General features: G+C 42.9%; 2 protein-coding genes across 3 annotated transcripts; one reads left to right on the forward strand and one right to left on the reverse strand.

Moving 5' to 3' along the window:
• The first annotated feature begins 241 nt into the window (after positions 1–241).
• On the forward strand, positions 242–1,932 carry LOC117973661 (histone H1.0-like). Its single transcript, XM_034926659.2, has one exon. It carries the CDS (start codon positions 591–593, stop codon positions 1,194–1,196), a length of 606 nt encoding a protein of 201 aa, XP_034782550.1. The 5' UTR covers positions 242–590; the 3' UTR covers positions 1,197–1,932.
• Positions 1,933–3,205: 1,273 nt separating this feature from the next.
• LOC117973830 (mitochondrial Rho GTPase 2-like) lies at positions 3,206–17,272 on the reverse strand. Of its 2 annotated transcripts, none has more exons than XM_058995734.1 (19): positions 17,140–17,272; positions 15,073–15,131; positions 14,753–14,834; positions 14,554–14,597; positions 13,232–13,285; positions 12,477–12,529; positions 11,931–12,039; positions 11,656–11,757; positions 11,230–11,328; positions 10,736–10,844; positions 10,061–10,181; positions 9,149–9,233; positions 8,744–8,889; positions 8,557–8,657; positions 8,203–8,333; positions 7,672–7,752; positions 7,073–7,195; positions 6,175–6,377; positions 3,206–5,611 (listed from the first exon to the last, which is right to left on the reverse strand). In XM_058995734.1, exons 1-19 carry the CDS (start codon positions 17,141–17,143, stop codon positions 5,494–5,496), a joined length of 1,824 nt encoding a protein of 607 aa, XP_058851717.1. In that variant the 5' UTR covers positions 17,144–17,272; the 3' UTR covers positions 3,206–5,493. The 2 variants fall into 2 exon arrangements, with proteins under 2 accessions (XP_058851717.1, XP_034783020.2); XM_034927129.2 differs by having other exon boundaries at positions 16,967–17,272.
• Between the last annotated feature and the right edge of the window lie 250 nt (positions 17,273–17,522).

Below are 17,522 nucleotides of genomic sequence, written 5' to 3' on the forward strand. Positions count from 1 at the left end.
TATCGGTTGACGAATTCCCGCACGAGACGGGTATCGCCGTGAAGCCCAGGGTGTCCACTTTCATGGCAGGCGAGTGCCCGGACTGGGACCCGTCCGGATTTTGTAAATTTCGCAAAAATACGGCGGAGAAGAAACACAAACCACAGTGTGCGAGAATCACACAGGCTGCTAGATCAGCTGCTGGCAGTTGGTATTCTCAATCACGTCCGCGCGGAGGCTTCATAGCCTCACTGGAGTATCGCTGGGAGAATAAGAGGCTTTTATACAGAGAGGAGTGGAGCGGGGTCCTGTTTGAGGTACTATTACAAAAAAAGATAGATCATTCACAAGACATTTGATTAAGACAACAAATACAGCAATATCCTAAAAGGATGTGCAGAGGAACTAAACTGCACACATATCGGGAAAATAACGTGTAGTTCACATTCAATAAAAAAGAAAACTGGGACTGAAGTTGTGACAAGTTGAGAGAGAGAAAAAAAAAGACGACAACAAAACATCGGTGGTCGTATTCCAGCAAGACAAGGAGGGGTCTTTTAAAGGACTATTATTTATTTTTTTAAACAAACTAATTACTGAAAGCCCGAGAGATGACAGAGACCGCCGCCGCCGCTCCAGCCCCAAAGGCGAAGAAGGCGAGTAAAGTCCCGAAAAAGGCTGCCTCGCACCCGAAGTACTCGGAGATGATCGAAGCTGCCATCCAAGCCGAAAAGAGCCGCTTGGGCTCGTCCAGGCAGGGCATCCAAAAGTACATCAAAGGCCACTACAAGGTGGGAGAAAACGCGGACTCCCAGATCAAGCTTGCCCTGAAGAGGCTGGTGGTCAGCGGGACTCTGCGCAAAACCAAGGGCATCGGGGCTTCGGGCTCCTTCAAGATAGCCAAGGCGGAGGACTCGAAGAAACCGGCCAAGCCCAAAGCAGCCGAGAAAGCCAAGAAGAAGCCAGCCAAAGCGGCCAAACCCAAAGCGGCGGTGAAACCCAAGAAAGCCAAGTCGCCGGTCAAAGCCAAGAAGCCCAAAGCGGCAGAGAAGAAGGCGAAGAAGACGCCCGAGAAAAAGAAGCCAGCGGCCAAGCCGAAGAAGCAGGAGAAGGCAAAGAAGCCGAAAGCCAAGGCGGTGAAGCCCAAAGCCAAGAAAGCAAAAGCGGCTAAGCCCAAAGCCAAGCCGGCCCCCAAGAAAACCGGGAAAAAGAAGTAACGCGAAGAAAAAGCAGCTTTTCCATTTTAAACAAAAAGAAAGAAAGAAAACACCTTTTGTAAATAGACTTTTACAGTTTTTTGTTTTTTTTTAAACAAACACATTGTTGGCTCCTTTAGTTTTTGAATGGTTTTATGAGGACTTTACCTGGCTTTCCCCCCCTCCAATCTCACACTGAATACACATGTTGTTGCTCTAGCGGCAGTAGTGTTGGTTACACTCCTGGAAAGCGGAGACTCGCAGTTTTGCAGTGGCTCCTCATTTAGGGAGGGGTGTGCAGTGCCTGCTCCAGTCCTTAAAGAATTACCCCGTGAAAACTCGGTCTGTGATACCGTAAAAATGTTGGACTCTTAATTAATTTGTGTATGTAATAAGCGAGGCTGTGCCGTTTATGAGGCACCGCGCTTATAAGATATTGAAATACAGCAGTTCGAGCTTTGTTTTGCTATACAATGTGTGTGTGTGTGTTTTTAAATACATGAACTGCTAGCGTCAGCTAGGTTTTGCAGAGGTAATGAATGCTTAATATTATATTTCAACAAGGCTGGTATTGGGTTTCAAATCGCGACCCAGGTAAATAATATTGTTGTATTTTTTTTTAAAACATAACTCCAATTTGTAAACCACACTGTAAGCATACATGCCGTTTACTGTAAAACAAAAAAGAATATTAATAATAAAAGTTCTTTATACTGTAATTTAAACAGAATAAAATGTGTGTTATTTGAATTTTCAATGAGTCTCAAAGGGTGTCTGTGTCTTGTGTGGGGGTGATATTTAACATTACACTAGAAATATTTTACAAATCACTTTTTGAATAATTTTGATAGTTTGCTAACTTAAGGAAAAAAAAAAAAAAGTTAATAATAACGATTAAAACAAAAAATAAAATACAATAAAATAAAGGTTCCCGGTTGGTTTAGCAGTCGACTGAAGTGAACACTGAAGGTTATGTGTTTCTGATTTTCTCAATACGTTTGTCGACATGGCTACCCGTGCTGCCTGTCATGTACCCTGTCCATCCACAGGTCCAACATAACCGTGTTTACTCGGGTCAGGTGTATTATTAGCGCTACAGTATTACTATAGGGCAGGCTACTACGGGACCTGGGAAGCGTGCTCGTCAGCACCCCCACGTGGTTAGCAGCACTCAATGAGCGATTTGTATTTTGTGCGTGCGTGTGAAAATGCTGTGTGTAAAACGTTTACAAATTCTAATACTTTACTGGATACGCTATTATAATCTTATATTATTATTATTTTAGTAATAAAATATATTCCAATTAAAAAAAAAAACAATATCGCTCCAACATAAACTTATTTACACACAACTTGATCCGACTTTGCTCATGCAATACCTTTCGACAGGTTGTGCGTCCGTGTAAGGGTTTTGAAGGTGCACGCAGACTGATTAAAGCCACGTAGTTATTGGATTGCTACGTGTCTCGTTTGCTTGTGTGCAGACTGTGTAACTGACCACGCCCTTGCTCCTTCCCAAACGCATGGCAGCACGAATCCCTTATTGCACAGCTGTCACAACACTCGTGGAAATCCGAGCGCGTATCAGTGCTTTACTACGCCGCACACCATATAAGGAACTCACGCCCTTATTGGTCGATCGGGACCCCGCCCACTCCGCATTATAAATAGGCATTCCTAATAATATAATAGGATGTGTGTGTGTGGATAGCTCTGGAGAAGTTGGGCTGTGTTCACTCGAGTCGTCAGCCTCATTCAGGAAACACGCTTAAAAATAGCTTGCTTTTTTTGTTTTTGATAAAGAAAAATGAGATAAAACTACTTTCAAAGCAAACACATCCATAAGGCCAATTTCAGTTGATTTTTCTGTTTTGTACAATGACTATAGCTATATAAACATATAGTATATATATACACACATATATAGTACACTTTATATATAAATATATAGTATATATATATACACATATATTAATATATAGGTTGATGAAAGTAGTTCTTTCTTAAAGACACCACAAATGCAAGCGCAGTATATATTAATGCATCTTATTAGAGAAGTCAAATTGCGTTACATGTGCATTATATCACATTGTGCCAATGTGCATTACAAATAAATACATTACGAAATCCTAACAAACACCTGGAAACTATGCGAATTCAAATATGGGTAATTTGGGTAATTTAGGATACTGTGCAAACAAGCATTTGCAAAAGCTGCTTGAGTGTTTGGGTCACCGCTGCTTAAAACCAAAGCAGGCAATAAAGTCATTTAGTGATTTATAGAAAAAAAAAACACCACTTTGCATTTTTCAACAAACCATTCACCAAAATATCTGTGTTGAAAAAAAGTTAAAAAAACACAACCACCCTAAATCAAAATCATACAGTTTCTGTAAACATGTTTGTTTATTTAGAAAAAAAAAAGTTCTTCTGTTAAAATATTATGGCTTTCAGATCTCATTACAGAAAACAAGAAGTAAGCATCCCTTTACCTCCACACACAAAAAACAATCCAACAGCAACACAAGAGTCAAGAGTAGAAACACCACCTTTACCAGGATTCGATATGAAATAAAAACGAGAAGACAGCATGGCGGTTGGATGTGCCTCAGTGTGTACAGCAAGAAGAAATTAAACAGAGCAAGCAGGTCACGCTCCAGAAACTGACTGAAATAAAGTTACATCAGACCAGGAAAGAAAACAGAAGACTAGTGACAAGCCAGGGCCTCGACAAGACAGCAAGAGAAAAGGACTCGACTCGGGACACTGCATGGGCAGAGAAGTAAAAAAAAGACAGGTTTATCCAAAATACTTGGGGCCAGATTTTCAAAGTGTAAATTAATGAACCAAATACAACTGTCTTCAAGGAACCCCTTCCCTAATTACATGTAAAACAATCAGTCTAAAGATGAAGCCTGACACCCCCCCTCAGAAATACTGCAAAAGACCAATTTCTTTATTTGACTTCTCCGAGCAATGAGACCCTTCACGACACCCCCTTAGATCCGGACAGTCTGCTATTACTGTTTCATTTCAAGGTTCAGTTTTGTCCTTGGCGGTGGGATTTGATTTTGCAGTACATTCAGGGGATGTTCAGCATGTTAAAAAATACAAATAATCATAATAAAAAAAAATGTTATTAATGGAAACTCATTCTTCAATTCGTTTCACAAAACTAACAAAAATATCGATGAGCTTTTAGGATAAAAATCATTAAAATCTTGATCTGAAATAAAAACAAATGCTTCTGAACTAAAACAACAACAACAAAAAAAAGATTCTGCATCTTCCATCCCCCAAACTCTGCATCTTGAGATCATTACAGTGTTAGGGGTCAGTGCAATACCACGCACAGTGCATTTTGCAGAGATTTTAACAACGTTTCACACAAGTGTACATTATTTGCTGTGCACGATCCAGGTAGAGTGCAGGAGAAATGAAAGCGAGGGAAACTACAATGAGCATCAATAACCCTTTCTGAATTAGCTGAACAACGTTTTAGACAGACACTGACATACAGCTGGAGATGGAACAGGCTTGTTTCAACAGGGAACGATAAACACGGAAGATGAATCGGTATTTCACATCCCGGGCAGCGTTCTGTCCTGTACACATTCCTTTACTGGACCACTGGAAGAGTGTGAAGTCCCCACCGTGCGTTCAAACAAGCCTTTGACACCCCCACACCGGGGGTAAGTATTCCTCGTTTCCATTGCTGTATGCGTTTCAGCACCTTGTGTGAAGTGACAGATGAACTGTGCACTGTACGCATGTGCGATCTGTGTTACTGTTACTGAATGGGGTTAGCGGTCTTGTAGGTAGTGAGTCATGCATGACGGTAAGGTAAGGGGGTGAAATTAATCACTTGCTTCCGCAGACAGCGGAAACAATGTATTTGCCGTTCCTTAATGTTCGATTACTCGTTCTTTATTAAATCACTTAATTTATGCAGGCCATGTGTTTATTGAGTTTAACATTTTTATTCTGTAGATTACGGAAAGTGTATGAGTTGGCAAATCATTCTATAAAGATGAGATTATCGGGGCCATTCCGTAGAAAGCAGCATCTGCAAGGTTAAATGCTTTTTTAAAAATGTATTATTATTATTATTATTATTATTATTATTATCTACTTGAAAAGACTAAGGCTTTGGGGCTTGCTTCTGAAGGTAGGAGAAATCAATATTTTGTTATATAAATGACCAGCCGTTCTCTACTCTGTAGAGTTTAGTTTCCAGCGTTTATGTCGACCCACAAGGCGTGTGTGGCGTGTTGAACTGGCCAGTCTTTCTGCAGTCAGGGAGGAACCGTGTCCGTCTCTATTTCAGTTTGAGGAAGGCTCTGTAGAATGTGAAGCCCAGGACTGTGAACACAGCAGCTCCCAGTGTCACCCGCAGCCAGAAGGAAGTTGTGCTGAGTTCTGAGCCATTACGGTGCCTGTGAAACAAGGGACACAGAGAACAACAACTTGGAACTGGAATCAGAAGCAAATGTGGAGTCACAGCACTGGCTGCTATCCCTTTAATCTCCCCCCAAAAAAACCTCAACAGACAAACTTGTAATCTGCCCAAAACAACAGGAAGGAACCATATAGTAGACTGAGAAGACAATGGAAATGTCTAACAAGATATGGGAGGGGTATGGAGAATGAAAACCGAGAACTCTGATTAGCTTGAAAAAATAAATCAATGGTAGACAAACCGAGAACTCTGACAAGCTTAAAAAATAAATCAATGGTAGACAAACCGAGAACTCTGATAAGCTTAAAAAACAAGGCATTGACAAACTGAAGTCTGCTAAGAAATAAATAATAATAATAATAATAATTTGCAGACATATCTAGAACTCTAATTAGCGTAATTATTATTATTTTTTTTTAACAGGCAGATAAACCGGGAATTACGATTAGCTAAAAAGTACACAGCTGCACAAGCCCCTACCAAGCAGTGATACAACCTGGAAAGTGTGTCAGCCACACCGAGCATTGAAACTCCACCTACGGGAACATCGCAGCCAGAGCCAGCTTGGAGTAGAGGAGTGTGCTGGGAGAGTCCTGTCCCAAGCAGGAGAAGGGGACGGGAGGAGGGAGCCGATGCTTGTAACAGAACTCCGAGGGAGACAGACCGTGCTGCTGCTTCTGCTCCGGCAAATCCGCCTTGGAGGCCACGAGCACGCAAGGGATCCCGCTGTCCATGTAGTGTTGCTGGGGAGGATAAAGATCACGATCGCTTTTTAAACAGGTTTAAAACAGTCTGTATAACGTGTCGTCAGAGAGCTTCTGTATGGGAAAATCGCAACGTAGCAAAATTCACGGCCGTGTCAAACTGTTGTTAAATGACTTGGGTGTCGACATTAAGTGCAGAAGGAAGAATAAAACCAATACGGAAACATGAAAAGCACAACAATTACACTGACAACAACACTAATGAGAACAGCAATACACTGATATGCAATTATTATTTACATCTTAGCAGACGCCCTTATCCAGGCGACTTACTATTGTTACAAGATATCACATTATTTTTACATATAATTACATTATATTTTACACATTACTTTTACATACAATAACCCATTTATACAGTTGGGTTTTTACTGGAGCAATCTAGGTAAAGTACCTTGCTCAAGGGTACAGCAGCAGTGTCCCCCACCTGGGACTGAACCCACGACCCTCCGGTCAAGAGTCCAGAGCCCTGACCACTACTCCACACTGCAGCAATACAAGCACTAATAATAAATCATAATCATACTAACAATAATATTTCTGAAAAGCTTAGGATGCAGGTGAGGGGTGCGGTGATTTCTCTTTACCTCCACTATGTGAAAGAAAAAAAAGGTGCAGGGCATCCCAGGGGGGAGGGAGGGGGAACCCTGCGTAATTCCTAGGCCCCGACTCACCTTGAAGATGCTGGCACAGTAGTTAAAGGACTTGGGGTCACTGACATCGTACATCAGGCAGGCCACGTCACAGGCTGCGTCCGAGGCTTTCAGAAACTCTGTGTCAACATCCACTTCATACAGCTGGGAGAGAAGAGTGACAAAGCTACCCAGTTACCCCTTTCATTTTTCACACCAATACAGATTGGTAAGAAAAGTTGTGTGTGGAATAAAGGTTTTAAAAATAGTATCTGTTGAAATCACAAACTCTACAGACAGCAGAAGGTTATCAGTGTAATGAAAACACCATCTGGCCAAAAAAAAAAGGATTGAATCTGATCTTGTTTTCTCTTCCCGGGGATATAAAACAGCTCCTATTGCAGATACAGTTTTTTTTAAAAAAGGCGAGGAAGTTTGCGGCACCTAAAGCTGAACCAGAACCATTCTTAAATTATTTTCTAACCTCGTAGAAAGAACAGCCATCTTAATTAGCAGACGGATTGGTTTTTTTGCGCCGTTCTTGCAGACGGCCTTCATTAAATAATTAGCGAATGAACCCTTTAATCCCACACTACGTGTGTGTTTTATCCCAGACCCCTAATCTTACGGAACACACTTACAATTAAATACTTGTCCTGGCTGTTGACTTGCACGGTATTGATAGTGTAGCAGGAAGACAATCCTGCAGCGCTCTGCTGTTTCTGAGAAAACAAAAGCAACAAGTAATTAAAGTGGCAGCAAGGATCTACACAGCAGTGACTGTATGACTGGTTGAGTACAGTGGTACATCATCTATTCCAGTTTGGGACAGCAGATACACGGGGGGAAATGCATAAGGTAGCTACCAAATGTCTTTAACAGTACAACACATAATGGCATTAAAGTACACTGGGTTTGAATCTGGTTCAGATCACAAATGGTATCAACCCACATTAGTCCACATGACAAAGCCTGCACACAACTGGCAGTCCCAGGAGTGAGTGAGTGGCAGGCAGGGAGCAGGGTAAGAAGCTGTGTCGGGACAGAGGCACTGTGCCTGACCGTACAATGTGCCTCTCCTCGACTTTCTTTAGCACAAAATTCACAAGCACCCAGAATAAATACACATCTGTTTAGATAAATAAGTGTTTAAGTAAGTTTTGTAGGTTTACCGTCAGGTTCGTGCCTAGGAAGGCCTGCAGGAACGCGGATTTCCCCGTGCCTCTGGGTCCGATGACCTTGCAGAGGAACACGTTCCTCTGGGTCTGTCCTTTCTCCTGGTCCACCTTCTTATCCCGAGTGACTGAAACAGAACGAGCACTTTTAATACAGCATGTAAAACCGGCTCTGAACCCGGACAAGCCCTGTAAATAATTTAAAAGACATCACAACTGTTGCGATTGTTCAGCTGCTTTCATTTGACTTTAATTGAACTGTGTTGGCACTGGTTAAAAGGAAATGGGAATTTGAATTTCAATTGGGAGTTGATTTTAAAAAAGGAACTGGAAATGGAATTCACCAGTCACCTGTTATCGCTTCAGTCTGGGACTCCTGCTCTGTGAGAACCGGGTACCCAAAGTATCCCAGGTACTCCATACATCGATGGACATCCAGGTACGCCGTCAACCTTGGAACAGAAGGGAGACCGGCTTACAACCATTCAAGCTGCAGGACTGCTGCTCTTGAAAACAAACTCATGAATGCAAGACTCACGTCCACTGGCAGAGATAGCCGTGCTGGGTGATGTACCCCTTCTCGTTACTGCACACCGTGGAATAGACGTCCGCGCCCCAGGGCATGTAAGGAAACACGCTGAACAGATTCTTCAGCTCAGACGGAGACAGAGCCATGTCCTTATCCTGGCACAGACGGAGACAGACACAGAGTCAGAGGCTGAGAGACAAGAGGTCAAGCCATTGTTCTACAAGACTAAACCGGTTCCTGTTATCTAAAAATAAGCAATGAAGCGTTGCCACTTGGTTCTAATGTAATCTAGGGGATCTGCAATAAGACTATGGTTGTCAGAAGATGCATAGCCAAGCAGGGTTATAAGATCATTCTAGCGGTCTGGTGGACTGGACTGCTGAAGGTGTCGGGGTAGCTGTGACAGTCACTCACCACGTCATACTTCTCAAACAGCTTCTGGATGAACTGGTAGCCGAAGTGATTCAGCTCAGTGGTACAGCCGTGGGGGACTCGCAGTCTGGGAGGGAAACAGAGAACACCACTGCTTTAGAATCCAACGTGGCACTGTCTCACTTCTTAAGGTATCAAGGCAAATGCATATCTATGCTTTTCTGATAGAGATGGGGGTGACCTTATACAACCCCCCCCCCCCCCCTTCCTCTTGAATTCCTATGTCAGGGTCTGTGACACAGCTGTACATATTACAGTATTTAGTTGTTTAAAAGGCCCAAGCAAAAAGATTGTTATCTGGAGCCCAATGGAAACTGGCCACAATAATATCAACCAGTCAAACCTGAGAGATTTATAGGCCATTTACAGAAGGTTGATTTTACATATAAAATGCTGTTATAAATAGAATAGTTAAGAAAACTGATTTTATTTTGGAAGCCATGAAATACATATTTTTTTTTCTTATAAATATTAATATGGAGAAAAAAATAAATAACAATCTTGCGTGGCACCCACGTAAGTTTAGTATTTTTAAGAGTGAATATACAGATTCATCCGAGTGGCTGCTTTTCTATAGGGTCACCCCAGCTCAAGTGGACCAAATCTAAGAGGGACGAGGAGTTTCCTCCATTAGCGTTCGACGATGATAGCATGAAGCACATGCGATGGAGAAAGGGGTTCTGGGATAGGTGTCGTGTGCGTGGCAAACAAGAGTGTTCTTGAGAAAGTGTGTGAAGGTGGTAAAGGTACACATTTTGACGATCTCATTTTTCAACACGTGGTGTCATTTTTTAGCTTTAAAATTAAGTCAGTGACAGAAGGTGTCGAGCCCCCCGGCCCCCTTTGGCCTCGCGCAGGTAGGTGCAGGTGTGAGGGAGGGGGTGCTCTGCTCACGGAGGGTACAGGTAGTCGTCCGTGAGCTCCAGCGAGTCGTCGCAGCCGAACTTCCTCAGGATAGTCCAGGTGGTCTCGTGCCGGCCCCTCTGGATGAACAGCGTGTTCAGGAACAGGAACCCTGGAGGAAAGAGGGGCCCGTCTTAACCACGGCTGGGATACGCAGGGTTGTATCTCTCGGACTCTTTAAAACAGCCATACATCTCAGCAATGCAAAACTGCTGCATTGCGTAGCACACAGCACCATGTATCTTCAGTGGGAAAATTATCCATAGCTATAAGAAACATCTTTAAGCAGGGCTGGAAATAAAGCTCCCATTGCATAGCAGTTTGATCCATTCCTGGTTTTATTAGGAGTTTAATAAGATACACCTAAGCTGGTTACCTGTGCACTGTGGCTAATCAAGCAAACCTGGAATGGATGAAACTGCCATGCAATTATTAACACATTATGCAATTAGCAGCCATTTAAATTTAACTTGAAAATAGCTCAAATTAATGGCACCCAATGAAAGGAGTGTTTCCAGTACCTGTGATTAGCCTGGGCCCAGTTTACACACTCCAGTATTTCGCAGTGGCAGGTGTGTGCAAAGTGATTAGGGTTCACTGCACCCGCAACTGAACTGATCTGATTAAGAGCCAGGGAAGTGTACAGTGAGTGCGTGTCTCCCTCACCGGTCAGTGTGAGCCCGTTGTCCTGCACGCCCTCGCCGGTGTTCTTCCACACCACACTCTTCACATCCTCCAGAGCTTGAGGGGCCAGCGGGCTGCCGAAGCACGATTTCTAGACAGGGAGAGCGAGCGAGATGGAGAGGGACAGAGGAGGGGGGATTGGTGGAGAGGGACAGAGGGTGGGGAGAGAACAACTGAGGAGGTAAAACACTGTTCACATTCTGAACCCTCCAGTCGAGGGGGACTCTAGCTGCAAGCAAAAAGGACAGGAGGCTATTGATGTGATACAATATGTGCTTATTTTTTCTTTAAATAAAAGTCAACAGACGCTACCACGAGCCAGATTTATGAAGCTCCAGTGTCAATGCTCCACCCCTGATACGTAATGCATTAGCTACTGTTCTGGTTTTTAGTTTAGCAAGTGGTGCAAACTTTAGCAAGCTTGGTAAATGTGTCCCTGCTGATTTTAAGGCACCTCCCTTCAGGTGATGCTTTACCTGGAAGAAGTTGAGCTCTTCGTCGCTGAGGATCCCGTCGCTGTCCTGGTCCGAGATGGTGAAGATCCGGCTCAGGGCTCGAACACACAGAGGTCTCAGCTACAACACAGAGCACAAGATAAATCAACACAACCCTCCACTAAGTATACAGGGATGGAACTAAGACTCCTATTGCACAGCAGTTTCACCCATTCCAGGTTTTACTATGTGCTTGATTAGCCATAGTGTATAGGTAACAAGCTCAGGAGTCTTACTACGATCCCTGGGTATAATACATTTTATAACATAACAGGTGTTTTTTCATAGGACCGGACTTGTGGCCTCTTATTCTACAGTACATTAAGTTTCTAACCCCTCTCTGAGTGTGTGTGTGTGTGTGTGTGTGTGTGTGTGTGTGTGTGTGTGTGTGTGTGTCTGCAGTCTCACCTCTTTCTCCTCAGGGTCATACAGGGGTGCGGTGGGGTGCAGCACAGCTTTCTGAGCATAGTAGAAAAGCTCAGAGATGTTCTTCAGGTTCTTCGCAGAGCACTGGGAGGAAGGGACAGAACACAACAGGTTCACAGGATTCTACATACTGGGTGTCTCCAAAGCCTTGCCTCACAGGCAATATCATACAGTATGCTGATTGCGATGTTCCCTGTTAAAGCACACCAATACAATGACGGGCGGCGTCCCCAGCGTGTGTGACCGACTTCACTCACCTCCACACAGGTCTCGATCTCGGAGAACTGGTTCATAATGGGAAGTATGGACTCCATGGAGCTTCCCGACTGCAAATCAGACTTATTCCCAACCAGGATGACTGGAACTCTGGGAAGAATAAGCAGGCAGATGGCTTCAATCTTTAAACATGAGGTGTGTGGTTATTTAAAAAAAAACTTATAGGTGTTCTTTTTAACTTCTATGGGTTTGAGGGGCTATCAATTACATGCACCTCTACTTGTATATGTACCACTACCCATGATACAGAACAGGATTCCCGATTCAGAGCCAGGGTTCCCTGATTCAGAGCCAGGGTTCCCGATTCAGAGCCAGGGTTCCCCGATTCAGAGCCAGGGTTCCCCGATTCAGAGCCAGGGTTCCCCGATTCAGAGCCAGGGTTCCCGATTCAGAGCCAGGGTTCCCGATGCAGAGCCAGGGTTCTCGATTCAGAGCCAGGATTCCTGATTTAGAGCCAGGGTTCCACATGGCACTTTTCATTAAAGGCACAGCGAAAAATAGAGTTTAAGAAATCTCTTTGTACGCACTTCTTTCCCTTTTCAGCTTCTCCGTTTACTAAAGGGATCCATTTCGTTCTGATCTAGAGACAAACAAAATATATACAGATATCATTACAAGTATATACTGACCGAGATGGCAAATACTATACATATTTTTAATAACAAAATGAGATTCTGCACTCAACGATCCACCTTATTATTATTATTATTATTATTATTATTTATTTCTTAGCCGACGCCCTTATCCAGGGCGACTTACAATTGTTACAAGATATCACATTATTTTTTATATACAATTACCTATTTATACAGTTGGGTTTTTACTGGAGCAATCTAGGTAAAGTACCTTGCTCAAGGGTACAGCAGCAGTGTCCCCCACCAGGGATTGAACCCACGACCCTCCGGTCAAGAGTCCAGAGCCCTAACCACTACTCCACACTGCTGCCCTTATCACAACGTGACACTGGCTCATTGTGTAGATGTGATGCGTTATCAATTCCTTATGAATGTAAAGTTCGCACAACCTATTCCTAAAGACACAAACAATGCACTGAAGCTATGAAACCGAACATACTACTGAAAAAGGATCAATGAACAGCTCCAACTGTACATACCCCTTAGTTACTCCTTTCTAGATGTGTAACATTGACTCTCCGTTTTCACTCTCTGCAAAGCTGGTGCTTTGTGAATCTGTCCCCAGATGTTTACTTCCTAATCTAATCTGGTTATCTGGGGAAGTTAATCAGTAAACTCTACTGCTATGCAATTCGTAGGCTGTTTACCTTTTCAATGGTAGCCTCCTTGGTTACATCGTACACCACACAAATCACATTGGCCTGCAACGGGAGGCAAAAAACAAGGGAAGTTGTGCAAGACATTACTTTATACTTATCATTAAATATTTATACAGACCACGTAAAAGCACTTGTACCGTGGAAGCAATTAAACAGTAATTAATCCTGCTGTTAATGCTTCAGTATAGAAATCCTGGAGTTAAGATCAGAAATACTGAACGTTGAGAAAGACTTGCAGTCGAAACGTTTGCCATTGAATTTACAGTTTCTTTTAGTGTTTCTGAACACTAAGACAGTGTGTTATAGTTATGGATGACCACAAGAGCTGCTGTGTGTCAGTCTTGTTGCTATCTAGTTACGAGTGTGGATGTCAATGTTTCATCATATTTGTGCGAGAGGATCCCAAGATGCAGCCTTCGTAAGCAAACGCTTCAACTCATTCATAAGCAATCGAACCGCAGTCAATGATCTTGCTTACTGCCGAGTATATTAATACCTGATCATCTTCTGCAAAACTACTTAGGGGCTCGGGTGGGTGTGCAGGGATTACTGGCTCTTTCATGGAAAGTATTTATATTTAATCCACGGAGTCTGTCCAAACACAGCAGAGACCGAGATAAAAATAAACATGAGAGATCATCCCCGTCCCTGGGGAAGAGGAAGCTGTGATTGGCGGCTACCCCAACAGCTGTCAAAGTACTGTCACAATACAGATACTATGTGAGGCTGGAGGCTGGTATAATAACTCAAGAGTTCACAATGCAGATGCATTTCACGATATGCAGGTCGCAGGACGACGTGCATCACGATATATGTGTTGGTCCTGACGGGCTAATTGGATGATGCACAATAAGATCATTAAATAAGATTATTTAATGACGTACCAGTTTGTTATAAGACAACAATTAAACGAGTTAGGGAGAGCGTATGTTCATACCAAACTATAAAACACATGTATTCATCCTTCAGCAAGCACCTGGCGGACGACAGTGGGCTCTGTTGTGCTTTCGTTCTTGTATCACGATAAACGTTGCATACCCCTCTATTACGATACGATATATCATGTAAAGAGAGTATCCCGATTCATCGATGCACAAGGAGCCGTTACTCCCCTGAGAGCAGGCGTTGGGGTCTGTTCAATTAATCTCTATGCAGTGCATCAGCAAATCTCTTTGGTACTTTAGTTAGCTGGCCTGTCTTGTTATTAATGTCCTCGTTTCCTCCTCGGATTTAAATTAGCGAGACAGGAGGTCTATGTGATGCACCCCCTCTTCTTCGAGACAATGGTTTCTCCCTGGTCCGCTCCTCACCTTGACGATCTCCTCATGCAGGATCTCATCTGACTGCTCTGCCTCTGGAAGGGAAAGGTCAGACATTTCAGATTAACAAGGACAGGGATTAGCCGTCTCATTCAGAGCCCTTCTCAGTCAGCTAGTAAGTAAAGCTGGTGACCGGGAGGCAGCGTGGCTTAGTGGTTAAGAGATGAGTCCCGTTAGCGGCGTGCTGTACCTGAATAATCGACGATGTGTGTGGGGACTTTCTCCGGCGTCACGTCTGCTGGAATGGTGATTTCTTCTGCACGGGAAGGAACCTGACAGGTTGAAGAAGAAAAAGGGATGGGAAAACTCAAATGGCAGTATGGAGAAACGGGCTGGGTGAAGCTTTTTTGTGAAACACAAATGGTTTGCACTCAGTCTTACACAAAAAGAATACACTTGGAATGAATGAATGAATGGTGGTTGGACGCTACTGGTGGAATTCTACAAAGCCTAAATGGTCACTCTTTCCTCCCAGCAAGATGAAAAGCCATCTGCATGCTTTGTACTCACCTCCTCGGGAAACTCCTCCCCCACCAGGGACATGATCAGGGACGTCTTCCCAACCTTGGCTACAGAGAGAGAGACAGACAGAGAGACAGAGAGTGAGTGAGAGAGAGGGAGAGAGAAGCAGCTGGTCACAAAGAACTACACCAGCAATCAAACAGAAACAGTAATAAAAAAAAGGCTGTTAATACTTAGTGACATATATTACATTGAACACATTGAAAAATGGACAATGTTTAATCACTGATTCCAACATCTATACTTTGATGTGCATACTTCAGACACCACTTAAATAGTAAGTAGCGGGGTTCCGAAAAAATATTGCGTTCCACGTCCCCACGTGTTGCTACAACTGTTTAAATAACGTACCTGTCATTTGTTTTCATTGTTAACATCCTGCCAACTTTGTACACTTCTAACTTTAAACTCTGTATCAAAGCTCTTTTCACAATGACTGCTCTAGTGCACTGGGGTTTGAGATCTGTCCTCTAAATCACTTCAGGGAGAGCGCTAATAAAAAAGAAAAAACAACAACAACGTAACGAGTGCTCTGGCTTTTCTGTTCCGTACCACATCACGGATCTTTATTGCTGTGTTACCTGTTTGACAATGTGGGCAATAATCCTGACACTAGCAGTGCACTAGAGCAGTCATTGTGAAAAGAGCTTTGAAACAGACTTTAAAGTTAGAAGTGTACAAAGTTGGCAGGATGTTAACAATAAAAAGAAAATTGACAGGTACGTTATTTAAACAGTTGTGGCAACACGTGGGGATGTGTAGCGCTATATTTACTCTTTAAAATGTACCTTTAGGGTAATTATATATTACAATCTAAAAAAAAAAACTTTCAGAACCACCACCACCGCACTGGACGAAAGACAGCACTCTATTTAAAAACTGAGAACAGGTGTGCCCCTGTGCAATGGGATACTCACTGTTAACCCCAGTTAATTTTACACCAGGGCCAAACACCCTCCCTGCTCTCTAACAGAGGTAGCGGCAAGATAAGAACGTAGTTTGAGTTTGATCTCAGAGCTTGGCCTGTTCTGTCAAGGTGGAGCCCAGCTCTTTCTAACACGCCACCAATGCATCAGGCCTCCTGGCATCCAAGAACACAGCAGTTGAACCATTTCAGGTTTTCTTGTAAAACTGAATTGATCTGTACCTGTACAAAGGGTGCGTGGTATGTCTAATTAAGTTCAGGTGGGTGTGCAGTATTTAAGATCACATTTAAACAAAAGGTGCAACTGGCTCTTATTTTGACAGTTTACTTTAACAAAACCTTGCAGTAAATGCTTGTTTGGGCTTATTCTACTGCGTCACCTTACAAAAAATGACTTGACTTGTATGCACAGATACAAATACAGCCTGATAAAAACTGTTTTTGGCTAAATGCATTTACTACTTTTGTTATATAACTCTGAGCAAAATGTTTTTAACTGTGGGGAATATACATGCATATCCATGCAATGAGTTTTTACCTTACCGACTTCCACATTGGGTATTAAACTGGTACATGCAACTGACATTACTGTGCTTTGAAACTGTACTGGTGGCCTCGTTGAATTTGGGTTCTAGTGAGCCGTGCACCACTAGCGCGTGCTCGTGTTTTTAATGGTCCGGTGTGGGGCTTAATCTGTGACAGAGAAACGTCAAAAAAAAAAAAAAAAAGTATGTGTTTTATTTTCTGTCAACGATTAACTTCGGAGCGGGGTTTGCCAACGAAAACAAAACACACAACTTTCGTAACAACAACGTTTCTATTCTGTAATCTAGTAAATGATATACACGCTTCGTTTTGACGTTGTGTCAGTGTTAGCTTAGCAACTCACTTACAAAAAATAAGTTTTAATAAAAAATAAAAAAAGGAAAAACTCAAAAATAAGTGGATAAAACTCACGTTCTCCCAGCAAAAGTATCCTGACATCTCGCTTCATGTTTTATATGTATCCCGCTCGCATTCCCCTGCACTGGGGTTAAATTCATGTGTTTGTTTATTTAAGGTATTTAGATTATTATTATTATTATTATTATTATTTGTAATTCGGATTTCACTTCACGTTTCTCACTGACCCATCTTGCCTCCCTCCACAAGGAGAAATGAAGCCGCGAGAGCCGCTTCCGGTTCCTTGGAGCCGTTTGGTGCTGACGCCTAGTGGACGGCAGTGCACACTACCCACAGCTGCCAAGGGGGTGCAATACTGCCCGCCGCTGGTGCATTGTTATACTATATAAAGTACTTTAAAAGTGCTAAATTTCAATTAACTTTACCCATGTTGTTCCCGATTGTCTGATTCCTGTGTGTTTTTAAAACAGGAGCATAAAGTGTCAGGAGTTTGCCTGCTTTTTTAAAGACTTACGTTTTATTATCTAGGAACTATAGAATTCTTTTTAGTCCCCTGCATTACTTCAGCCAATGTCACAACCACACAGCGATTCGGTTGTTAGACCAATTC

Source organism: Acipenser ruthenus, chromosome 22, assembly GCF_902713425.1.
Source record: "Acipenser ruthenus chromosome 22, fAciRut3.2 maternal haplotype, whole genome shotgun sequence".
Classification (NCBI taxonomy): domain Eukaryota; kingdom Metazoa; phylum Chordata; class Actinopteri; order Acipenseriformes; family Acipenseridae; genus Acipenser; species Acipenser ruthenus.